This window comes from Aquarana catesbeiana, linkage group LG03, assembly GCF_042186555.1.
Source record: "Aquarana catesbeiana isolate 2022-GZ linkage group LG03, ASM4218655v1, whole genome shotgun sequence".
NCBI lineage: Eukaryota > Metazoa > Chordata > Amphibia > Anura > Ranidae > Aquarana > Aquarana catesbeiana.
The window spans coordinates 684,935-711,859 of record NC_133326.1 but is presented as its reverse complement, the minus strand read 5'-3'; the positions used below and the strand labels follow the sequence as shown (position 1 = coordinate 711,859).

Sequence of the window (26,925 nt, the reverse complement as noted above, 5' to 3'; positions counted from 1 at the left end):
TATTGTAGTGTGGAGTACCCGTGTATTGTAGTGTAGAGTACCCGTGTATTGTAGTGTAGAGTACCCGTGTATTGTAGTGTAGAGTACCCGTGTATTGTAGTGTGGAGTACCCGTGTATTGTAGTGTAGAGTACCCGTGTATTGTAGTGTAGAGTACCTGTGTATTGTAGTGTAGAGTACCCGTGTATTGTAGTGTGGAGTACCCGTGTATTGTAGTGTAGAGGACCCGTGTATTGTAGTGTAGAGTACCCGTGTATTGTAGTGTAGAGTACCCGTGTATTGTAGTGTGGAGTACCCGTGTATTGTAGTGTAGAGTACCCGTGTATTGTAGTGTAGAGTACCCGTGTATTGTAGTGTGGAGGACCCGTGTATTGTAGTGTAGAGGACCCGTGTATTGTAGTGTGGAGGACCCGTGTATTGTAGTGTAGAGTACCTGTGTATTGTAGTGTAAAGTACCCGTGTATTGTAGTGTAGAGTACCCGTGTATTGTAGTGTAGAGTACCCGTGTATTGTAGTGTGGAGTACCCGTGTATTGTAGTGTAGAGTACCCGTGTATTGTAGTGTGGAGTACCCGTGTATTGTAGTGTGGAGGACCCGTGTATTGTAGTGTAGAGTACCCGTGTATTGTAGTGTAGAGTACCCGTGTATTGTAGTGTAGAGTACCCGTGTATTGTAGTGTAGAGTACCCGTGTATTGTAGTGTAGAGTACCCGTGTATTGTAGTGTAGAGGACCCGTGTATTGTAGTGTAGAGGACCCGTGTATTGTAGTGTAGAGGACCCGTGTATTGTAGTGTAGAGGACCCGTGTATTGTAGTGTAGAGGACCCGTGTATTGTAGTGTAGAGTACCCGTGTATTGTAGTGTAGAGGACCCGTGTATTGTAGTGTAGAGTACTCGTGTATTGTAGTGTAGAGGACCCGTGTATTGTAGTGTAGAGTACCCGTGTATTGTAGTGTAGAGTACCCGTGTATTGTAGTGTAGAGTACCCGTGTATTGTAGTGTAGAGGACCCGTGTATTGTAGTGTAGAGTACCCGTGTATTGTAGTGTAGAGTACCTGTGTATTGTAGTGTGGAGTACCCGTGTATTGTAGTGTAGAGTACCCGTGTATTGTAGTGTGGAGTACCCGTGTATTGTAGTGTAGAGTACCCGTGTATTGTAGTGTAGAGGACCCGTGTATTGTAGTGTAGAGTACCCGTGTATTGTAGTGTGGAGTACCCGTGTATTGTAGTGTAGAGTACCCGTGTATTGTAGTGTGGAGTACCCGTGTATTGTAGTGTAGAGTACCCGTGTATTGTAGTGTAGAGGACCCGTGTATTGTAGTGTAGAGTACCCGTGTATTGTAGTGTAGAGTACCTGTGTATTGTAGTGTGGAGTACCCGTGTATTGTAGTGTAGAGTACCCGTGTATTGTAGTGTAGAGTACCCGTGTATTGTAGTGTGGAGTACCCGTGTATTGTAGTGTGGAGTACCCGTGTATTGTAGTGTAGAGTACTCGTGTATTGTAGTGTAGAGGACCCGTGTATTGTAGTGTAGAGTACCAGGGGCCAGCACAGAGGTGGGTGGAGACAAAGAGGTGCAGGCACTAGCAAAGAGTAGATGGGTGACAGTCAGGAGGGGTAGAGGGGGAAGTGCCAGGGAGGCCGATCCAGGACTGGAGCATCCCAATAAGTACGCTCCTTTGAGTGACATTGGTGAAACCAGTCAGGGACCAGCACTGCTGGAGATGAGGGACTCTCCTAGCTGCCAGGGGAAGAACTCCTCCAGTGAGAGTGGGGGGGCAGCAAAGGGAAAGGAAAGACAGATTCTGGTGGTAGGGGACTCAATTCTTAGAAGGACAGAGAGGGCAATCTGTAACCAAGACCTGAAGCGCCGAACAGTATGTTGTCTACCGGGCGCTCGGGTTCGGCACATCACGGATCTTGTGGACAGATTACTGGGAGGGGCTGGGGAAGACCCGGCTGTCATGGTGCACGTTGGCACCAATGACAAAGTCAGAGGCAGATGGAGTGTCCTAAAGAACAATTTTAGGGACTTAGGAGCTAAATTGAGGAAAAGGACCTCCAAGGTAGTGTTCTCAGGAATACTACCGGTACATCGAGCCACACCAGAGAGGCAGAGGGAGATTAGGGAAGTAAACAAGTGGCTGAAGAGCTGGTGTAGTAAGGAGGGGTTTGGGTTCCTGGAGGACTGGGCCGACTTCTCAGTCGGTAACCGGTACTATAGAAGGGACGGACTGCACCTAAATGAGGAGGGTGCAGATCTGCTGGGAATGAAGATGGCCAAAAAGTTAGAGGGGTTTTTAAACTAGGCGATGGGGGGGAGGGTCCAGAGACAGTGATAGCCAGCGCGGAAGATATTCCAGAGGGTAGTATTGGGGGCATTAGTGGTAGGTTAACCAAAGCACAAAAACACAAGGTGAGTATAGTAGCAAGTCCTAGTTGCAATCTCGAAACACCCAATACGAGGACAATATGCGACCGGTCTAAACTATGTGGCATGTTCACCAATGCCAGGAGCCTGGCGGACAAGATGGGTGAACTAGAGATACTGTTGTACAAGGAGGATTTGGATTTTGTGGGAATTTCAGAGACCTGGTTCAACAGCTCTCATGATTGGCTGGCAAACATTCAAGGGTATACCCTATACCGCAAGGATAGAGAGGGTAAAAAAGGGGGAGGGGTATGCCTATATATCAAGAATAATGTACAAGTGAATGTGAGAGATGACATCACTGAGGGGGCTAGGGAGGAGGTGGAATCCTTATGGGTAGAGCTCCAAAGGGATGAAGCTAAGGGGAAAATAATACTGGGAGTATGCTATAGGTCCCCTAACCTGAGGGATGAAGTGGAGACGGATCTCCTATCACACATTGGATTAGCAGCAAGGATGGGAAGTGTTATCATAATGGGGGATTTTAATTATCCAGACATAGACTGGGCGGAGGGAACCGCGCATTCATTTAAGGCTCATATATATAAAAGGCGCAGCGCTGGATAAAAATAAACAGTGAAAATTAATTTTTTTTTTTTTTTTTGTTATGTGCAAATGAAGACTGTGCACATTAATCACTAAATAATGTCCGTGAATATTTCTAATCAAAGTATAAATAAACGTCCATAAAAACATGTGAAAAAAGCCGCTACAGATGTCTGGCTTCCACCGCTGAAAAACCCGTCACCAGAAGGATAAAAGGCTTACCGGACAGCCTTTAAAAAAAGGCATGAATCAATCTCCACCTCGGATACTATCCCTTCTATGGATGGATCCTGCTGTGAAGTGCTGGATGGTTGATCTCAGATCCGTCAGCCATGGAGGAGAGCCGATCCCAGCGGTGATGGATATCCAGAAAGGAAGAAAAAGATGCTCCGATAGTGTAGTAAAACTATTGGTTCCTTTATTAAAATGCCATACAGGCGTTCAACAGTACAAAAAATCCTTGCAAGGAAGTAGTAAAACAACTCCGATAGAAAACGAAAGTTCGCGCATGCGCAGTCCGTGCGTGCGTGTCTACCCTACAGCCGTTTCGTCAGAAATGACATCATCAGGGGCACCATGAAGCGGTCCAATTCTTTTTATATCGAGACTCCAACATCTCGGTCACGCAAAAGAAATTCGTGATCGAGCTGTTGGATTTTTCGATGAAACATAACTACTTCTGGCACAATGGAACCTATTTTCTGCAGAGGAAGGGAGTAGCCATGGGAGCAAAATTTGCTCCCAGTATGGCCAACTTGTTCATGGCTAAGTGGGAGGAGGATGTGGTATTATACAATAGGCGCGACGAGCTTATTTTTTGGAAAAGATTCATCGACGATGTCCTTTTCATATGGGATGGTGACATCGAATCTGTCACAACCTTTTTGTCTTTTTTGAACAACAATGACAGAGGCATTGTCCTCTCTCATGAGGTTAACTCCACCCAAATCCATTTTTTGGATTTAAAAATAGCTATAGACAATGGGGTGGTCACTACATCCACATATTTCAAAACGACAGACAGGAACGGATATATTCCACTTGATTCTTGTCATCACCGTTCCTGGCTGTCGGCAGTTCCAAAAGGACAATTTTTACGGCTTAGGAGAAATTGCTCCAAGCTGGAAGATTTCAAAGAGGAGGCACAGGTGCTTAGAGCTAGATTCTTAAATAAGGGCTATGATGGCCAAGCTCTTGATACATTAATAGCGGAAGTGGGGAATAAGGATCGTCAAACCCTTCTGATTGATAAACCACCACAAATGGAGCAAAGGGATGACTTTGGTTTAGCGTTTTTAACCACCTATTCCAGCCAGCACTGGGCTATAAAACGCATAATAAAAAGACATTGGCCTGTCATCAAGAACGACAGGATTTTAGGGCCGCTGTTGACAGAAAAACCCTGTGTGCTCTTTAGGGGTGCCTCTAATCTTAGGCACTTCATAGCACCTAATGTTCCAGATCCACCAGTAAGACCTTCCTTTTTTGGTGATTTAAAGGGCTTTTATCCCTGCAAAAAGTGTCAAATCTGTAGCATCAATGCTTTTAAGGGGAGAAGGTTAACTGAATTTACATCTACAGGAACGGGTACTACATATCCAATCAAATCTTTTATTACCTGTTCTACAAAGTGCGTAGTGTACCTTTTGAGATGCCCTTGTGGGTTGGAATATGTAGGACGCACTACTAGAAAGCTACAGGTGAGACTTGGGGAGCATGTTGCCAATATCAGAAGGGGTTTTGATAAACATAATGTCTCAAAACATTATGACCTCAAACATGGAAGGGATCCCACAGGGACTACGTTTCTAGCCCTCGAAAAATACATACCTCACTGGCGAGGGAGCAACGGTAAACATAGTATATCCAGAAGTGAGACTAACTGGATATACCAATTGGGCTGTCATGTTCCTACAGGTTTGAATGTGGAGTGGGACATCAATTGCTTTATTAATAATAGTTGATAAAAAATTTTTGGACTCCCCCTCCCCTCCCCCCTCTTCTTTTCGATGTCCCCTCCACATCCAATTGGTCAATATTGGTCAATGTTCCCTCCACATTGGTCAATATTATCCTCTGTCTAGAATTTTTCTATATAGAGAATGACCTCGTTTTTTGCTACTTGGCCATTAGGTTTTTTATTAAACCCTTAATTAAAATAAGTTTCCCCTATTTAGGGGCTATATCATATATTTAGATGATTTCTTTATTTTTCTATGATGTTCCAGCTCCCAGTAAAATGTTTTGCATAATATATGTAAACTCTTACTTTGTTAAATTACGTTTCTGTAATATTGGAATTTTTATTTTAAATCTTAATTTAATTCATAGAGAGGAATTATTTTTTCCTCTTTTGAAATTTGGTTAATAAGAAATGTTTCTAACTTGAAGGGGGATGCGAATTGTCCTTCAGCCATTTTTCTCTATTTTAATAGGTTTAAAATACCAGATTTAATTCAAGCTTGAGGCAATAACCTAATTGTCCACAAGATGGCATTGGATAAGATTTATGCTTATATATAAGTAACATCACTTGTGTTGACGCTTCAGCTGTTTCTAAACTCCGGTAATTAAGCAACCAATGGCTGGGTGTCTTCGCCTCGCCGCTCAGGTACTTAAAGCGCATGCGCGGACGTGTGGGCGTGCCCCTGATGCTGTCATTTCTGACGAAACGGCTGTAGGGTAGACACGCACGCACGGACTGCACATGCGCGAACTTTCGTTTTCTATCGGAGTTGTTTTACTACTTCCTTGCAAGGATTTTTTGTACTGTTGAACGCCTGTATGGCATTTTAATAAAGGAACCAATAGTTTTACTACACTATCGGAGCATCTTTTTCTTCCTTTCTGGATATCCATCACCGCTGGGATCGGCTCTCCTCCATGACTGACGGATCTGAGATCAATTATTTAGCACTTCACAGCAGGATCCATCCATAGGAGGGATAGTATCCGAGGTGGAGATTGATTCATGCCTTTTTTTAAAGGCTGTCCGGTAAGCCTTTTATCCTTCTGGTGACGGGTTTTTCAGCGGTGGAAGCCAGACATCTGTAGCGGCTTTTTTCACATGTTTTTATGGACGTTTATTTATACTTTGATTAGAAATATTCACGGACATTATTTAGTGATTAATGTGCACAGTCTTCATTTGCACATAACAAAAAAAAAAAAAAAAATTAATTTTCACTGTTTATTTTTATCCAGCGCTGCGCCTTTTATATATATGTTTAGTGGTGCCCCCTATCAGGGTTATAGCGTACAGCTGCAGGATACCTCTTCACAGGTTTATATTATATATTTGTACACCTTAGCACAATATATATCTTTTCACAGGCTCATATGATTTTTATTCACATTAATTTACACCTAGCGCAAATTTTTTCCTTTTAGAATAATCATTCATTTAAGGCTCGCCAGTTCCTTAGTGTCTTGCAGGACAATTTTATGGGTCAGATGGTAGACGCACCAACTAGAAATAAAACATTACTGGATCTACTGATTACCAACAATACAGACCTGATCACAGATGTGGAAATACAGGGCAATTTAGGTAACAGCGATCACAGGTCAATTAGTTTCAGTATAAATCACACAAATAGGAAACATGAAGGGAACACAAAGACACTGAATTTCAAAAGAGCCAACTTCCCTAAACTACAAACCTTGCTAAAAGGCATAAATTGGGATAAAATATTAGGAACAAAGAATACGGAGGAGAGATGGGTTTGCTTTAGGAGCATATTAAATAAGGGTATTAGCCAATGTATCCCATTGGGTAATAAATTTAAAAGAGCGAACAAACATCCTGGATGGCTTAACTCCAATGTAAAAATGCATATAAAAGCAAAGGAGAAGGCCTTCAAAAAATACAAGGTTGAGGGATCATCATCAACATTCAGACTTTATAAAGAATGCAATAAGAAATGTAATGCCGCGTACACACGGTCGGACTTTTCGTCTACAAAAGTCCAACGGACGCTGACGGACTAAAGCTGGCTGGTAATCCGATCGTGTGTGGGCTTCTCCGGACTTTCAACGGACTTTTTCAGCCTCAAATCCGACGGACTTTAGATTTGAAACATGCTTCAAATCTTTCCGACGGACTCGAGTCCGGTCGAAAAATCCGCTCGTCTGTATGCTAGTCCGACGGACAAAAACCCACGCTAGGGCAGCTATTGGCTACTGGCTATCAACTTCCTTATTTTAGTCCGGTGTACGTCATCACGTAAGAATTCGACGGACTTTTGTGTGATCGTGTGTAGGCAAGTCTGTTCGTTAGAAAGTCCGCCGCAAGTCCATCGAAAGTCTGTCGGACAGGCTGTCGGACTTTTGTAGCTGAAAAGTCCGACCGTGTGTACGCCCCATTAGGGTGCAATTAGGACGGCTAAGATAGAACATGAAAGACACATAGCGGAGGAGAGCAAAAAAAAATCCCAAAAAATTCTTTAAGTATGTAAACAGTAAAAAAGGGAGGACAGACCATATTGGCCCCATAAAGAATGAGGAAGGACATCTGGTTACAAAGGATGGGGAGATGGTGAAGGTATTGAATTTATTCTTCTCCTCAGTCTTCACGAGTGAATCGGGGGCTTCAGTAACCAAAACTGCAGTGTTTATCCTCAGGACACAACACAGGAAGCACCTCCATGGTTAACAGAATTGCCAGACCGTTGTTCCTAATCTTTACTTACAGTCTATTGACTGGAATGGTACCAGCTGATTGGAGAAAAGCCAATGTAGCTCCAATATTTAAAAAGGGCCCAAAATACATCCCTGGGAATTACAGACCAGTTAGCCTAACATCAATAGTATGTAAACTCTTGGAGGGGATGATAAGGGACTATATACAAGATTTTAGTAATAAGAACGATATCATTAGCAGTAATCAGCATGGATTCATGAAGAATCGTTCTTGCCAAACCAATCTATTAACCTTCTATGAGGAGGTGAGTTGCCATTTAGATAAAGGAAGGCCCGTAGACGTGGTGTATCTGGATTTTGCAAAAGCATTTGACACAGTTCCCCATAAACGTTTACTGTACAAAATAAGGTGCGTTGGCATGGACCATAGGGTGAGTACATGGATTGAAAACTGGCTACAAGGGCGAGTTCAGAGGGTGGTGATAAATGGGGAGTACTCAGAATGGTCAGGGGTGGGTAGTGGGGTTCCCCAGGGTTCTGTGCTGGGACCAATCCTATTTAATTTGTTCATAAACCACCTGGAGGATGGGATAAACAGTTCAATCTCTGTATTTGCAGACGATACTAAGCTAAGCAGGGCAATAACTTCTCCGCAGGATGTGGAAACCTTGCAAAAAGACCTGAACAAATGAATGGGGGAGGGGCGACTACATGGCAAATGAGGTTCAATGTAGAAAAATGTAAAATAATGTATTTGGGTGGTAAAAATCTGAATGCAATCTATAGACTGGGGGGAGAACCTCTGGGGGAATCTAGGATGGAAAAGGACCTGGGGGTCCTAGTAGATGATAGGCTCAGCAATGGCATGCAATGCCAAGCTGCTGCTAACAAAGCAAACAGAATATTGGCATTAAAAAGGAGATCAACTCCAGAGATAAAACGATAATTCTCCCGCTCTACAAGACTCTGGTCCGGCCGCACCTGGAGTATGCTGTCCAGTTCTGGGCACCAGTCCTCAGGAAGGATGTACTGGAAATGGAGCGAGTACAAAGAAGGGCAACAAAGCTAATAAAGGGTCTGGAGGATCTTAGTTATGAGGAAAGGTTGTGAGCACTGAACTTATTCTCTCTGGAGAAGAGACGCTTGAGAGGGGATATGATTTCATTGTATAAATACCGTACTGGTGACCCCACAATATATAAATACCGGACTGGTGACCCCACAATATATAAATACCGGACTGGTGACCCCACAATATACAAATACCGGACTGGTGACCCCACAATATATAAATACCGGACTGGTGACCCCACAATATATAAATACCGGACTGGTGACCCCACAATATATAAATACCAGACTGGTGACCCCACAATATATAAATACCGGACTGGTGACCCCACAATATATAAATACCGGACTGGTGACCCCACAATATACAAATACCGGACTGGTGACCCCACAATATATAAATACCGGACTGGTGACCCCACAATATATAAATACCGGACTGGTGACCCCACAATATACAAATACCGGACTGGTGACCCCACAATATACAAATACCGAACTGGTGACCCCACAATATATAAATACCGGACTGGTGACCCCACAATATATAAATACCGGACTGGTGACCCCACAATATATAAATACCGGACTGGTGACCCCACAATATATAAATACCGGACTGGTGACCCCACAATATATAAATACCAGACTGGTGACCCCACAATATATAAATACCGGACTGGTGACCCCACAATATATAAATACTGGACTGGTGACCCCACAATAGGGATAAAACTTTTTTGCAGAAGAGAGTTTAACAAGATTCGTGGCCACTCATTAAAATGAGAAGAAAAGAGCTTTAACCTTAAACTACGTAGAGGGTTCTTTACTGTAAGAGCGGCAAGGATGTGGAATTCCCTTCCACAGGCGGTGGTCTCAGCGGGGAGCATTGAAAGCTTCAAGAAACTATTAGATAATCACTCTTCTAGGTGTGCACGCCAGGCGATGCAAAGAGGACAGACTCTTCCCTCCTCTCCACCCCATCTGCCTATTGTTGGAATGGGGGGGGTGTATTCCCAAACCCGCTCTGAGTACTGTTTTCCCTCAAAGAACTCAGCAAACATCCTGCAGTGCCATCCCACCACGGCATCATCATCATCTAGATTGGGTTTGTAGACCTTTCCTTTATCTGGATCTCCTCTTCTGGTCTTCAATGGCAGAATACTTCCTCCTCTAAACGTCTTCACAAAGTCCGCATTGTATGTTTGCTACAAAGTGACCTTTTCTTGCAGGACCGAGCCGGCCACCCCGGAGCCGAGCGTTCCGACTCTTCTCCCAACGGATCAGACATGGACCGCAGGTTTGTGGAAAGCACAAATATCACATGGAATTTGGGGTTTCTGTATACTGTACCCCGAGATCTCCCCTTTCCTGTAACCCTCCCTGTACCTTCAACCCCCACACTCCAAACTTTCCAGTAACCCCCGATTCCCACTAACCCTTCCTGTAACCCCAACCCTTCCACTTACCTTCCCCATATCCCCAACCCTTCCACTTACCTTCCCTATATCCCCAACCCTTCCACTTACCCTCCCTGTAGCCCCAACCCTCCTACTTACCCTCCCTATAGCCCCAACCCTCCCACACACCCTCCCTCCTGTAACCCCAACCCTCCCACTTACCCTCCCTGTAACCCTAACCCTTCCACTTACCCTCCCTGTAGCCTCAACCCTCCCACTTACCCTCCCTGTAACCCCAACCCTCCCACTAAGCCTCCCTGTAGCCCCAAACCTCCCACTTACCCTCCCTATAGCCCCAACCCTCCCACACACCCTCCCTCCTGTAACCCCAACCCTCCCACTTACCCTCCCTGTAACCTCAACCCTTCCACTTACCCTCCCTGTAACCCCAACCCTCCCACTTACCCTCCCTGTAACCCCAACCCTCCTACTTACCCTCCCTGTAACCCCAACCCCCCCACTAAGCCTCCCTGTAGCCCCAACCCTCCCACTTACCCTCCCTATATCCCCAACCCTTCCACTTACCTTCCCTATATCCCCAACACTTCCACTTACCCTCCCTGTAGCCCCAACCCTCCCACTTACCCTCCCTGTAACCCCAACCCTCCCACTAAGCCTCCCTGTAGCCCCAACCCTCCCACTTACCCTCCCTATAGCCCCAACCCTCCCACACACCCTCCCTCCTGTAACCCCAACCCTCCCACTTACCCTCCCTGTAGCCCCAACCCTTCCACTTACCCTCCCTGTAGCCCCAACCCTCCCACTTACCCTCCCTGTAACCCCAACCCATCCACTAATTATCCTTATAACCCTCACACTAACCTTCCCTGTAGCCCCAACCTTCACACCAACCACCCCTGTGATCCCATGATGAGATATGATTGAAGATCTTTGACTAACCAATTATTATTGAGTTTCTCTCTGCCTTCCATATTCCAGCATTACTCTACACCTGAAGATCTCCTGTCCTTCCTCTCCTGCTATCAGCTACCCCAGGAACCCCCTCAATGCCGTCCCCCAAGTCAAGATAGAGATGGACTCTGAATATGAGGACTCTGACATAGAAAAGAACCCCCGAGACCGGGGCAGTGAGACTACTTTATAGCAGTGGCTTTACCAAGCACAGAGTCACACTTGACCGGCAGAATGGTCTATTGCAACCTGGATCTGGTATTAGAAAATGGACCATTTCTGTGTGTGACCCCAGAAAGGAACACCTACCCGGCAATGGAACACAATAAAGAACTTCTATTATGGACTTTCCAGCTCAGAGTGAAATGAGCTCATTATGCAGAAACACGGAACTTCTCTAATAATAATAATAATACCACCATGACGACAAACGGCACAAAGTTGGTTGCATTGTAAAGATGCATTCAAGGAACCGATTCTATTCTAATCATGACGTTCTACAACCATCACCATAATTCCAGGGTGGATGAAGCCCATCGCCTGACCAACACTTCTGTCTTCTACTACATATATTGGAGTCATCTACCTTCCCAGCCAATGGAGGGAATGGCTGACTATCAGGAAAAGGAGAAATGTGTCTCTTCTATATAAGTGACCCGAATGGTTGGCTGGGTTGAGTCCCATCCTTCCATGTACATTCTATTCAGATACACGATTGGCATCTCACCATAGAGAACCTGTAGAGAGCATTGAGATGACTCCATAGACGCATTGGGATGACTCCATAGACGCATTGGGATGACTCCATAGACGCATTGAGATGACTCCAGAGACGCATTGGGATGACTCCATAGAAGCATTGAGATGACTCCATAGACACACTGGGATGACTCCATAGACGCATTGGGATGACTCCATAGACACATTGAGACGACTCCATAGACGCATTGAGACGACTCCATAGACGCATTGAGACGACTCCATAGACGCATTGAGACGACTCCATAGACGCATTGAGATGACTCCATGGACGCATTGAGATGACTCCATGGACGCATTGAGATGACTCCATGGACGCATTGAGATGACTCCATAGACGCATTGGGATGACTCCATAGACACATTGGGATGACTCCATGGACACATTGGGATGACTCCATAGACACATTGAGATGACTCCACCAGTCCTGATATCTGGAAGTGCCCAAACCTGGAACTGCTTTTGTTGCCAATAGAAACCAGATCAGATTCTTCCTTTCATTCCCCCATGGTAATGATTAAGCACAACTGTACTGCGTGAAACGCGTCTACAAGACTGTATTGACGTCATCTTGGTGATTAAAGCAGTTGGGCTTTCATCGAAGTGCAGCCATTTCTTCTTTACTTCATTCCCCCATTGGCTGAGGACAAAAGGAGAGATTGGTTGCCATGTGCAGCAAGGACAGTTCTTACTTCAGACACTTTCCAAACCAGTTACGTATGATTCCACGATGGCCCCCGGGGGGTCAGTACCTGGGGCAATGGGGGGGAATTTACAAACAGCGATGGTTGTCACTCTGATGTCTTCTCTGATATCCTCTGGACACGTCTAGTTTAATTCAGCAAACAAACTATAAAAAGTGTGTGTAGGCAATGCTGAGAGTAGTCAGAAGACTCTCTAGAGATGAAGAAACCCCAAACCTCGCACTCTGTGAGACTTCACCGATATTCCAGTGCAGACCTCCGGCTGACGTCATCTCCTACGTTTAGGTGACATTCGCTCTGTGGAGCCGGTTGGTGCAATTTCCATGAATGCTGGAAATGATCTGTGAGGAGCAGCAAGTCGCTCTTCCTCCTAACACACCAAACAGAACACATCACCCCGAAGGCCGGCACCAAGCGAAGCCACACCGAACACAACGAGGCAATGATAAGCACCAAGGAATGTTCGATCCATGCCACTCGTAAAGTGTGATTCTTCATATAAATATTTCTTTGTTGTTGAGATCAGAAAAACGTATAAAATAAATCTCTGTACAGAAATTAAGAATAATCGACACAACGATCATTTATCCGTACAGGAATGCTGGGAGTTGTCATGTCTGGATTATTGATTATTGATTATTAAAGGGCTGGCAAAGTCCCGAATGACGCTTCACATAATAATTGCAGAATGAAGAGAATTGGCTGGTTTTATATTATGTAGTGAATTCCCTTAGGAGCTGGAAGTAGACTGGGGTCCCCACCCTGCACAGCCGGGCACAGCCGGGCACAGCCGGACACAGCCGGGCACAACCAGACACAGCCGGACACAGCTGGACACAGCCGGACACAGCCGGGCACAGCCGGACACAGCCGGGCACAGCCAGACACAGCCGGGCACAACCAGACACAGCCGGACACAGCTGGACACAGCCGGACACAGCCGGGCACAGCCAGACACAGCCGGGCACAGCCAGACACAGCCGGACACAGCCAGACACAGCCGGGCACAGCCAGACACAGCCGGGCACAGCCGGGCACAGCCAGACACAGCTGGGCACAGCCAGGCACAGCCAGACACAGCCAGACACAGCTGGACACAGCCGGACACAGCCAGGCACAGCCAGACACAACCGGACACAGCCGGACACAGCCGGGCACAGCCAGACACAGCTGGGCACAGCCAGACACAGCCAGGCACAGCCGGGCACAGCCGGGCACAGCCAGACACAGCTGGGCACAGCCAGGCACAGCCAGTTACAACCGGGCACAGCCAGACACAGCTGGACACAGCCAGACACAGCCGGACACAGCCAGGCACAGCCAGACACAACCGGACACAGCCGGACACAACCGGGCAGATCCAGACACAGCCGGGCACAGCCAGACACAGCTGGACACAGCCAGGCACAGCCAGGCACAGCCGGACACAGCCAGACACAGCCGGGCACAGCCAGACACAGCTGGACACAGCCGGACACAGCCAGGCACAGCCAGACACAACCGGACACAGCCGGGCACAGCCAGACACAGCTGGGCACAGCCAGACACAGCCGGGCACAGCCAGACACAGCTGGACACAGCCGGGCACAGCCAGGCACAGCCAGTTACAACCGGGCACAGCCGGGCACAGCCAGACACAGCTGGACACAGCCAGACACAGCCGGGCACAGCCGGACACAGCCAGGCACAGCCAGACACAACCGGACACAGCCAGACACAGCCGGGCACAGCCAGACACAGCTGGACACAGCCGGGCACAGCCAGACACAGCCGGGCACAGCCAGACACAGCTGGGCACAGCCAGACACAGTTGGGCACAGCCGGGCACAGCCAGACACAGCAGGGCACAGCCAGGCACAGCCAGACACAACCGGGCACAGCCAGACACAGCCGGGCACAGCCGGACACAGCCAGACACAGCCAGACACAGCTGGACACAGCCGGACACAGCCAGGCACAGCCAGACACAATCGGGCACAGCCGGGCACAGCCAAACACAGCTGGACACAACCGGGCACAGCCAGACACAGCTGGGCACAGCCAGACACAGCTGGACACAGCCGGGCACAGCCAGACACAGCCGGACACAGCCAGTTACAACCAGGCACAGCCAGACACAGCCGGGCACAGCTGGACACAGCCAGACACAGCTGGACACAGCCGGACACAGCCAGGCACAGCCAGACACAACCGGGCACAGCCAGACACAGCCGGGCACAGCCAGACACAGCTGGACACAGCCGGGCACAGCCAGACACAGCTGGACACAGCCGGGCACAGCCAGACACAGCCAGACACAGTTGGGCACAGCCGGGCAAAGCCAGACACAGCAGGGCACAGCCAGACACAGCCGGGCACAGCCAGGCACAGCCAGACACAACCAGACACAGCCGGGCACAGCCAGACACAGCCGGACACAGCCAGACACAGCTGGACACAGCCGGGCACAGCCAGACACAACCGGGCACAGCCAGACACAGCTGGACACAACCGGGCACAGCCAGACACAGCCAGGCACAGCCAGACACAGCTGGACACAGCCGGGCACAGCCAGACACAGCTGGGCACAGCCAGACACAGCTGGACACAGCCAGTCACAGCCGGGCACAGCCAGATACAGCTGGACACAAGCGGGCACAGCCGGGCACAGCCAGACACAGCCCGGCACAGCCAGACACAGCCGGGCACAGCCAGACACAGCTGGGCACAGCCAGGCACAGCCAGACACAGCTGGACACAGCCAGACACAGCCGGGCACAGCCAGACACAGCAGGGCACAGCCAGACACAGCTGGACACAGCCGGGCACAGCCAGACACAGCCGGACACAGCCAGACACAGCCGGGCACAGCCAGACACAGCTGGACACAGCCGGGCACAGCCAGACACAGCCGCGCACAGCCAGACACAGCCGCGCACAGCCAGACACAGCTGGACACAGCCGGGCACAGCCAGGCACACCGCATCCTTACAGTCACTCCAGAGGCAGAGAACAGTCTGGGACTTTGTATTTGTGGGTTATTGAGGGGTAAGAACTTGGATGGGGGTGGGAGGTTATGGGACGTCCACCTGACTTCAGAACAGCTTCCTATATACAGTCTTTATATACAGTCTCTATATACAATCCCTATATACAGTCTCTATATACAGTCTCTATATACAATCCCTATATACAGTCTCTATATACAGTCTCTATATACAATCCCTATATACAGTCTCTCCCTATATACAGTCTCTATATACAATCCCTATGTACAGTCCCTATATTTGGTCCCTATATACAGTCCCTATATACAGTCCCTATATTCAGACTCCTATATACAGTCCCTATATTCAGACTCCTATATACAGTGTCTATAAACAGTCTATAAAACCAAAAGTCTCTCCTGCGCTCGGGTATCTAGTTCCTCAATATGTGGTATGACCGAATGCTTCAGTGGTATCCGCCGTCTTGCAGCCCTCCTCAGAATAATAGGTATTCATGGACTACAGAAAAAAGAAAGAAAGGAGGGCGCACCGACCTACTGCATTACCACTGGTAACATTTATTAAAAAAAGTTAAAACAGCAAATGAATACTCACAAACGAGCATGAATGACAGGCATGGACAATAGCTGCAGGTGAGCAGAATCAAACATCAAAAAACTGGGACCGGACATCAGGTGGATGAGGCAATGCACCCTCCTTTCTTTCTTTTTTCTATATACAGTCTCCTATATACAGCGTCTATAAACAGTCTATATACAGCTCTTCTTCTTCCTCCAGCACTCACTTGCAGAACCCAGTTGGATGACTGTGAAGATCTGACAGTCAGACTAAAGATGATGGCCCTTTACAGGCAGGAACCCCCGGGCCCCTTGGTTGTGTAGTAAAGTCCAGTGTCCAGCTTACATTCCTCCTGTGGCTACTGATCCCAGTACCACCTCTTCAGGCCCTGCCAACCCACCTGGCTGCAGCTGCCCCTTTCACTAGCCCACCTGGCTACTTCCCACAGTCCTCCCAGACTGACTCTCAGGAGATCTCCCGGACATGCTGACCCGCTCCCGCTGTCTTCTCTCCCCACACCCGCTGTCTTCTCTCCCCGCTCAGGCCGTCCTCTCTCCCCGCTCCCGCTGTCTTCTCTCCCCACACCCGCTGTCCTCTCTCCCCGCTCCCGCTGTCTTCTCTCCCCGCTCTCGCTGTTTTCTCTCCCCGCTCCCGCTATCTTCTCTCCCCGCTCCCGCTGTCTTCTCTCCCCGCTCCCGCTGTTTTCTCTCCCCGCTCCCGCTATCTTCTCTCCCCGCTCCCGCTGTCTTCTCTCCCCGCTCCCGCTGTTTTCTCTCCCCGCTCCCGCTATCTTCTCTCCCCGCTCCCGCTGTCTTCTCTCCCCGCTCCCGCCGTCTTCTCTCCCCGCTCCCGCCGTCCTCTCTCCCTGCTCCCGCTGTCTTCTCTCCCCACACCCGCTGTTTTCTCTCCCCGCTCCCGCTATCTTCTCTCCCCGCTCCCGCTGTCTTCTCTCCCCGCTCCCGCTGTCTTCTCTCCCCGCTCAGGCCGTCCTCTCTCCCCGCTCCCGCTGTCTTCTCTCCCCACACCCGCTGTCCTCTCTCCCCGCTCCCGCTGTCTTCTCTCCCCGCTCCCGCTGTCTTCTCTCCCCGCTCCCGCTGTCCTCTCTCCCCACTCCCGCTGTCCTCTCTCCCCACTCCCGCTGTCTTCTCTGCCCGCTCCCGCCGTCTTCTCTCCCCGCTCCCGCCGTCTTCTCTCCCCGTTCCCGCCATCTTCTCTCCCCGCTCCCGCCGTCCTCTCTCCCCGCTCCCGCCGTCCTCTCTCCCCGCTCCCGCTGTCTTCTCTCCCCGCTCCCGCTGTTTTCTCTCCCCGCTCCAGCTGTCTTCTCTCCCCGCTCCCTCTGTCTTCTCTCCCCGCTCCCGCTGTCTTCTCTCCCCGCTCCCGCTGTCTTCTCTCCCCGCTCCCGCTGTCTTCTCTCCCCGCTCCCGCCGTCTTCTCTCCCCGCTCCCGCCGTCTTCTCTCCCCGCTCCCGCCGTCTTCTCTCCCCGCTCCCGCCGTCTTCTCTCCCCGCTCCCGCCGTCTTCTCTCCCCGCTCCCGCCGTCCTCTCTGCCCGCTCCCGCCGTCCTCTCTCCCCGCTCCCGCCGTCCTCTCTCCCCGCTCCCGCCGTCTTCTCTCCCCACACCCGCCGTCCTCTCTCCCCGCTCCTGCTGTCTTCTCTCCCCGCTCCCGCTGTCTTCTCTCCCCGCTCCCGCTGTCTTCTCTCCCCGCTCAGGCCGTCCTCTCTCCCCGCTCCTGCTGTCTTCTCTCCCCACACCCGCCGTCCTCTCTCCCCGCTCCCGCTATCTTCTCTCCCCGCTCCCGCTGTCTTCTCTCCCCGCTCCCGCTGTTTTCTCTCCCCGCTCCCGCTATCTTCTCTCCCCGATCCCGCTGTCTTATCTCCCCGCTCCCGCCGTCTTCTCTCCCCGCTCCCGCCGTCCTCTCTCCCTGCTCCCGCCGTCTTCTCTCCCCACACCCGCTGTCCTCTCTCCCCGCTCCTGCTATCTTCTCTCCCCGCTCCCGCCGTCTTCTCTCCCCGCTCCCGCCGTCTTCTCTCCCCGCTCCTGCCGTCCTCTCTCCCCGCTCCCGCCGTCTTCTCTCCCCACACCCGCTGTCCTCTCTCCCCGCTCAGGCCGTCCTCTCTCCCCGCTCCCGCTGTCTTCTCTCCCCGCTCCCGCCGTCTTCTCTCCCCGCTCCCGCCGTCCTCTCTCCCCGCTCCTGCTATCTTCTCTCCCCGCTCCCGCTGTCTTCTCTCCCCGCTCAGGCCGTCCTCTCTCCCCGCTCCCGCTGTCTTCTCTCCCCGCTCCCGCCGTCTTCTCTCCCCGCTCCCGCCGTCCTCTCTCACCGCTCCCGCCGTCTTCTCTCCCTGCTCCCCCGTCTTCTCTCCCCGCTCCCGCCGTCTTCTCTCCCTGCTCCCATGCCTCCAGGAAGCCCTTCCAGAGGTGCTGCCTGATAAGTCATCCAGCCTCCCGGAGTCATTCATCGCTGACCCAGATTCAGCCCAGGCCTAGCTGCCAGCCAAGCCCAATTTACCTAGACTGACAACTTCAGTATATACACCTAACACACTAGAGGGCGCTACACTCATATTAGAATGAAGATATCACAGCGCAGCACAGGCGTCATAATGACCAATCACAGATCAGATCTTCAGTATAGGAAATCTCATTGCCCTGTGTGTGTCCGGATTGCTCTCCACTTAGTGAAGGGAGGAGAGGATGTCGGAGTGCCGCTTTAGGCTGCCATGGATGGGGGGATGTGTAATAGTGAATGGCGGGAATCAGGCGGTTACGTCCGGTAAATCCCCATCTGGTGGGTTTTTATCACTTTCCCGGTTATCTGCAGAATTATCCCGGAACTCGGATCCACATCCTCAGAACTTGGGAGGTTCCAGTTTTGGGGTCACCAGGATAAATCCAGAGGAGGAACCGAGAAACTGACAGAGGTTCTAACCCCTCGCCACTCCATCCAAAAAATATCCCCTTCACTTTACAGACCGGCCTAAAATCTAATATATGAGAAGGTCACCAGGAGACGATCCCACCGGAGATTTCCGAAGACTGGAGAGGAATACGGCGGCCAATCAGCTTCTTCCATAAAGCTTTGACCAGAAATCCTGGAAGCTGATTGGTTCCTCGGTGGAGCTGCACCACATTCTCTGTGCTCCGGTTCTAGTAAAACAAATCCAGTGTCTGTCGCCCATCCCCCACAGGAGCCCTTCACAGCCAGGCACACCGCATTTCCAATCCATGACTTGTATTTTATTATTAATACACTTGGAGGGGGATGGGAATGGTTACATAATATATATATATATATATTGTACAGAATGTTGCGGGACAGAAGGACGGTTACATAAGAGCCTGGCTCCGCCCCCTGACATTGGACGGACCAATGAGGTCCTCTGCAGTTGTTTGCTCTCAGGGGCGACGCTCTGCAATCATTTCTTATGTAAAGAAAGTCAAACAGTTCTGAGAAGAGTCTCTATGGGGGGGGAGGGGAGAATACGATCGTCCCTCCATAGCGCCCGTTCTCATCCCTGAAATAATCTCCAGGACTCAGGGACCCCCCGTGGTGAGATTAGTGGGGGGCGATTGGAAACGTGACCCCCACATTGGTGGCACCCCCTCCCCTCCCCCAGAGGGGGGGTCAGAATTCCCCCCCTCCCCTCCCCCCACAGGGGGGTCAGAATCCCCCCCCCCACAGGGGGGTCAGAATTCTCCCCCCTCCCCCACAGGGGGGTCAGAATCCCCCCTCCGCTCCCCCCACAGGGGTGATCAGAATCCCCTCCCTCCCCTCCCCCACAAGGGTGGTCAGAATCCCCCCCTCCCCCCACAGGGGGGTCAGAATCCCCCCTCCCCCACAAGGGTGGTCAGAATCCCCCCCTCCCCCCATAGGGGGGTCAGAATCCCCTCCCCCACAGGGGGGGGTCAGAATTCCCGTCATGCCATTGGTTCTGTCGGGTGAAATTGGACCGGAACCAATCAGATAAGAAGCAGCTGGAGGAGCCCCGGATGAGAAGGGCGGAGCTATATCCCCGCACCTTAAAGGGGAACTCCGGCCAGAAATATTCTATTCATTTATTTTCTAGGTTTCTTATTGGGCTCTAAATACCCCCCTCCCCCCCCATAGACCTGATATATACCGAACGTCTATTCATTCGTTCATAGGTGTGTGCCGGGGGGGGTGCCAGGTGTGCGGTGCCAGGCTCCCCTCCCCCAAGTTGTGCCCACCCCTCCCCCACCCCCGGCAGTGCTGCTGCTGGGGAAGGTTCAGAATGGAGAATGGGGGAGGGGCTAATCAATATTTCATTTACCGGCCCCTTCCTTTTCTAAATGAACTCACTGTGTCCATTCATAACGGAAGAATAGTAAACTGTGATTACTATGCTTCAGTGTGTGAATGAACAGGAAGCCTCTGTACAGAGCTCCTCCCATTCATTCCATGTGAAGCTGAGGCTTCCGAGAAAGGATTGTGTGTTCCAGGTTTGGGGTGCAAAACCGGGGGGGGGGGACAGACCGAACCCCCATCATTCATATCATCTGTGGGGGAGGGGTATAATTCAGAGGCGGGGTCACCGGGGGGACAGACCAAACCCCCATCATTCATGTCACCTGTGGGGGAGGGGTAAAATCCAGAGGCGGAGTCACCGGGGGGGGACAGACCGAACCCCCATCATTCATGTCACCTGTGGGGGAGGGGTATAATTCAGAGGCGGAGTCACCGGGGGGACAGACCGAACCCCCATCATTCATGTCACCTGCGGGGGAGGGGTATAATTCAGAGGCGGGGTCACCGGGGGGACAGACCGAACCCCCATCATTCATGTCACCTGCGGGGGAGGGGTAAAATCCAGAGGCGGAGTCACCAGGGGGACAGACCGAACCCCCATCATTCATGTCACCTGTGGGGGAGGGGTAAAATCCAGAGGCGGGGTCACCGGGGGGACAGACCGAACCCCCATCATTCATGTCACCTGCGGGGGAGGGGTATAATTCAGAGGCGGAGTCACCGGGGGGACAGACCGAACCCCCATCATTCATGTCACCTGCGGGGGAGGGGTAAAATCCAGAGGCGGAGTCACCGGGGGGACAGACCGAACCCCCATCATTCATGTCACCTGCGGGGGATGAGGAAGGTCGGAATACATTATATATACTTTGTATTGGTGACATCACAGTGCAGTCTGAGCTCCGACATTGAAGAGGGTGACAGCCAGACCGGCGATCCGCAGAGTATAGCGGCCAGGCAATCAGCATTTCCAGAAGGAGAGGCCGGGGGGTGACGACCTCCAATCTCAGAGCCGCTGCCTGTCCATCCAGTCCTAAGATATACACTGCTGTGCTATGAAGCAGAGATCTATCATACAGAGCTGATTATAGAACACCTGAGGAGGTCACAGACGGATCGAGACCAGCTGAATATCGATCGATCTTTGGGCAGGCTGATGGTAGAGAACGTTCTATACAGGAAATCAGAGAATTCTTTATATATAATCCGAATCAATCCTCTTCTACCCTCCCCCCCGTGTGTCCTCTATAGGGGGCGGGGCAATACACTGTGACTCCACCCACCTTTCACCACTGCGCTCTCCTCCAATCAACACCTTCCCCTGCTGGAGTGTATACAGTGCCTGGAAAAAGTATTCATACCCCTTGACATTCCCACATTTTGTTACAACCAAAAACATAAATATATTTTATTGGGATTTTATGTGATAGACCAACACAAAGTGTCACATAATTGTGAAGTGGAAGGAAAATGATAAATGATACAAATAAATATGTGAAAAGTGTGGGTGGAGTCACAGTGTATTGCCCCGCCCCCTATAGAGGACACACAGGGGGGAGGGTAGAAGAGGATGGATATAAGGAGAACGTCTGTATATAGGAATGAATTGTGAACTTTATTTTGTATTTGTCATGTGGAAATGATGACATCATAATTCTAGATTTGGATTGATTCGGATTATTTATATATTTTTACACCCGGATTATTATTTGTGTAAGAAAGGCGCGGCCAACACATTCTCTGATTATCGATCACAAAGGTTTTATTGTATAATTATCATTTCTACCTTCCATAGACAGATGACAAAGAAGTAACAAAAAAATCTCCAATTCAAAAGAAATTCAAAGAGAAAATAAAATAATAAATGATAATAAATATGTAAATACTAATAGAAGATAAATAACAAATAAAACAAAATCATTAATTAGGAAGTCTGTAAATAAAACATTCACAGATTATTTGGCTGAGTTGTAGAAACACAAACATTTGGTTTTCAGCCATCAAATCCACTTATCACTAGGAACACGCCGGATGAGGAGGAGTGGGATAAGAAAGTGCGGGATAAGGGGGAGCGGGATGAGGAGGAGCGGGATGAGGGGGAGTGGGATGAGGGGGAGCGGGATGAGGGGGAGCGGGATGAGGAGGAGCGGGATGAGGGGGAGCGGGATGAGGGGGAGCGGGATGAGGGGGAGCGGGATGAGGGGGAGCGGGATAAGGGGGAGCGGGATGAGGAGGAGCGGGATGAGGGGGAGCGGGATGAGGGGGAGCGGGATGAGGGGGAGCGGGATGAGGGAGAGCGGGATGAGGGGGAGCGGGATGAGGGGGAGCGGGATGAGGGGGAGCGGGATGAGGGAGAGCGGGATGAAGGAGAGCGGGATGAGGGGGAGCGGGATGAGGGGGAGCGGGATGAGGGAGAGCGGGATGAGGGGGAGCGGGATGAGGGAGAGCGGGATAAGGGGGAGCGGGATGAGGGGGAGCGGGATGAGGGAGAGCGGGATAAGTGGGAGCGGGATGAGGGAGAGCGGGATAAGGGGGAGCGGGATGAGGGGGAGCGATAAGGGGGAATGATAAGGGGGAGCGGGATGAGGGGGAGCGGGATAATGGGGAGCGGGATGAGGGGGAGCGGGATGAGGGAGAGCGGGATAAAGGAGAGCGGGATGAGGGGGAGCGGGATGAGGGAGAGCGGGATGAGGGGGAGCGGGATGAGGGAGAGCGGGATAAGGGGGAGCGGGATGAGGGGGAGCGGGATGAGGGAGAGCGGGATAAGGGGGAGCGGGATGAGGGAGAGCGGGATAAGGGGGAGCGGGATGGGGGGGGCGTGATGAGGGGGAGCAGGATGAGGGAGAGGGGTATGAAGGAGAGCGGGATAAGGGGGTGCGGGATGAGGGGGAGCGGGATGAGGGAGAGCGGGATAAGGGGGAGCGGGATGAGGGGGAGCGGGATGAGGGAGAGCGGGATAAGGGGGTGCGGGATGAGGGGGAGCGGGATGAGGGGGAGCGATAAGGGGGAGCGGGATAAGGGGGTGCGGGATGAGGGGGAGCGGGATGAGGGAGAGCGGGATAAGGGGGTGCGGGATGAGGGGGAGCGGGATGAGGGGGAGCGATAAGGGGGAGCGGGATAAGGGGGAGCGGGATGAGGGGGAGCCGGATAATGGGGAGCGGGATGAGGGGGATGAGGGGGAGCGGGATGAGGGGGAGCGGGATGAGGGGGAGCCGGATAATGGGGAGCGGGATAATGGGGAGCGGGATAATGGGGAGCGGGATGAGGGGGAGTGGGATGAGGGGGAGCGGGATGAGGGGGAGCGGGATGAGGGGGAGCGATAAGGGGGAGCGATAAGGGGGAGCGGGATGAGGAGGAGCGGGATAAGGGGGAGCGGGATGAGGGGGAGCGAGATAAGGGGGAGCTGGATGAGGGATAGCGGGATAAGGGGGAGCGATAAGGGGGAGCGGGATGAGGGGGAGCGAGATAAGGGGGAGCGGGATGAGAAGGAGCGGGATAAGGGGGAGCGGGATAAGGGGGAGCGGGATGAGGGAGAGCGGGATAAGGGGGAGCTGGATGAGGGATAGCGGGATAAGGGGGAGTGGGATGAGGGGGAGCGGGATGAGGGGGAGTGGGATGAGGGGGAGCGGGATAAGGGGGAGCGGGATGAGAGGGAGTGATAAGGGGGAGTGATAAGGGGGAGCGGGATGAGGGAGAGCGGGATAAGGGGGAGCGGGATGAGGGAGAGCGGGATAAGAAGGAGCGGGATGAGGGGGAGCGGGATGAGGGGAGCGGGATGAGGGGGAGCGGGATGAGGGAGAGCGGGATAAGGGGGAGCGGGATGAGGGGGAGTGGGATAAGGGGGAGCGGGATGAGAGGGAGTGATAAGGGGGAGTGATAAAGGGGAGCGGGATGAGCGGGAGCGGGATGAGGGGGAGCGATAAGGGGGAGCGATAAGGGGGAGCGGGATGAGGAGGAGCGGGATAAGGGGGAGCGGGATAAGGGGGAGCGGGATGAGGAGGAGCGGGATAAGGGGGAGCGGGATAAGGGGGAGCGGGATGAGGGGAGCGGGATGAGGGGGAGCGGGATGAGGGAGAGCGGGATAAGGGGGAGCGGGATGAGGGGGAGTGGGATAAGGGGGAGCGGGATGAGAGGGAGTGATAAGGGGGAGTGATAAAGGGGAGCGGGATGAGCGGGAGCGGGATGAGGGGGAGCGATAAGGGGGAGCGATAAGGGGGAGCGGGATGAGGAGGAGCGGGATAAGGGGGAGCGGGATAAGGGGGAGCGGGATGAGGAGGAGCGGGATAAGGGGGAGCGGGATGAGGGGGAGCGATATGAGGGGGAGCGGGATAAGGGGGAGCGGGATGAGGAGGAGCGGGATAAGGGGGAGCGGGATGAGGGGGAGCGGGATGAAGGGGAGCGATATGAGGGGGGGCGGGATAAGGGGGAGCGGGATGAGGGGGAGCGATATGAGGGGGGGCGGGATAAGGGGGAGCGGGATGAGGGGGAGCGGGATAAGAAAGTGCGGGATAAGGGGGAGCGGGATGAGGGGGAGCGGGATAAGAAAGTGCGGGATAAGGGGGAGCGGGATGAGGGGGAGCGGGATGAAGGGGAGCGATATGAGGGGGGGCGGGATGAGGGGGAGTGGGATAAAAAAGTGCGGGATAAGGGGGCGTACTCATTGCAGTGCAGCACATCTGATTGGCTCTTTGTGATGCCTCTCCTTCCTCCAGTCTGATCTCTGCTGTACAGTAACTACAAAGGGCTGATGGCGGCTCATTGTTTGTATGGAATATTCCTACAGATCTGCGTTCTTCTGCACTCGGAGTTCAGCTTTAAGTCTCTCCATTTGATCGGATCGATGCGTCCTCTGTGACCCCTCCCCCCTCCAATATTTACTAATAAAGAATTCTTATCGGATTATTTGCTGTCCCATATTTACTCGTCTCTCTTATCACAATGACCGGCGAGGGAATGAACTGGAAGTAAATATTTCTGAGCAGACAATCGGGAGACATCAATGACGGAGAGCCGGCTGATGACACAACGCACATCGCAGGCGCCAAATCCCCCGAGGAGAGCGAGAAGTAATCCTCCAATGACAGCGCTGTGCAAAAGTCTTAGGCAGGTGTGAAGGAATGCTGGACACACATTATACAATTTTCTTTAGATTTCCCTCCCGCCGGTCGGACTTCATACAATGTGGAAGTGCTGAGATGTGACCTCATAGTAGATGGATTTGGTAAATCTAAAGGAAAATTGTATAATGTGTGGAGATATCAGGAGAAGAAACATTGCGCTAACTAGTGACAAAATGAGAAAGCAGCTACATACAATGTGACAAGCAAACAATGAAAACTGTAAAAATGTAGCGCATATAAATGTAAATGTGTGTTGGTCCAAAGGACTACTGACCTATCAACAAAGAGAAGCGAATGGAGCATATATAAATAACAATCCGTGAGTAATAAATGGCACAGTGGTGTAGTGGGCAGGCACAGTGGTGTAGTGGGGAGGACAGTGGTGTAGTGGGGGGCACAGTGGTGTAGTGGGGAGGACAGTGGTGTAGTGGGGGGCACAGTGGTGTAGTGGGGTGGCACAGTGGTGTAGTGGGGTGGCACAGTGGTGTAGTGGGGGGGCACAGTGGTGTAGTGGGGGGGGGCACAGTGGTGTAGTGGGGTGGCACAGTGGTGTAGTGGGGGGCACAGTGGTGTAGTGGGTAGCACAGTGGTGTAGTGGGGCGGCACAGTGGTGTAGTGGGGGGCACAGTGGTGTAGTGGGGGGCACAGTGGTGTAGTGGGGGGGCACAGTGGTGTAGTGGGTAGCACAGTGGTGTAGTGGGGCGGCACAGTGGTGTAGTGGGTGGCACAGTGGTGTAGTGGGTAGCACAGTGGTGTAGTGGGGGGCACAGTGGTGTAGTGGGTAGCACAGTGGTGTAGTGGGGGGCACAGTGGTGTAGTGGGGCGGCACAGTGGTGTAGTGGGGAGGACAGTGGTGTAGTGGGGCGGCACAGTGGTGTAGTGGGTAGCACAGTGGTGTAGTGGGTAGCAATGTGGTGTAGTGGGCGGCACAGTGGTGTAGTGGGTAGCACAGTGGTGTAGTGGGGCGGCACAGTGGTGTAGTGGGTGGCACAGTGGTGTAGTGGGTAGCACAGTGGTGTAGTGGGGGGCACAGTGGTGTAGTGGGTAGCACAGTGGTGTAGTGGGGGGCACAGTGGTGTAGTGGGGCGGCACAGTGGTGTAGTGGGGAGGACAGTGGTGTAGTGGGGCGGCACAGTGGTGTAGTGGGTAGCACAGTGGTGTAGTGGGTAGCAATGTGGTGTAGTGGGCGGCACAGTGGTGTAGTGGGTAGCACAGTGGTGTAGTGGGGCGGCACAGTGGTGTAGTGGGTGGCACAGTGGTGTAGTGGGTAGCACAGTGGTGTAGTGGGGGGCACAGTGGTGTAGTGGGTAGCACAGTGGTGTAGTGGGGCGGCACAGTGGTGTAGTGGGGCGGCACAGTGGTGTAGTGGGTAGCACAGTGGTGTAGTGGGGCGGCACAGTGGTGTAGTGGGTAGCACAGTGGTGTAGTGGGCGGCACAGTGGTGTAGTCGGTAGCACAGTGGTGTAGTGGGTAG

At 51.9% G+C, this 26,925-nt stretch overlaps 1 protein-coding gene across 7 annotated transcripts in view; it reads left to right on the top strand.

The window, feature by feature from the left end:
* The window catches only part of SLC4A5 (solute carrier family 4 member 5), a 241,374-nt gene extending 228,216 nt beyond the window's left edge, over positions 1 to 13,158 (top strand). For 6 of the 7 annotated variants that reach the window (XM_073618224.1, XM_073618223.1, XM_073618221.1 and 3 more), the window contains 2 exons: positions 9,919 to 9,986; positions 11,086 to 13,158. In XM_073618224.1, the coding sequence (XP_073474325.1) occupies positions 9,919 to 9,986; positions 11,086 to 11,251 (234 nt within the window). In that variant the 3' untranslated portion in view covers positions 11,252 to 13,158. The remainder of the gene's footprint in view (positions 1 to 9,918; positions 9,987 to 11,085) is intronic. The other variant, XM_073618225.1, reaches the window with a different exon arrangement.
* Positions 13,159 to 26,925: the final 13,767 nt, after the last annotated feature.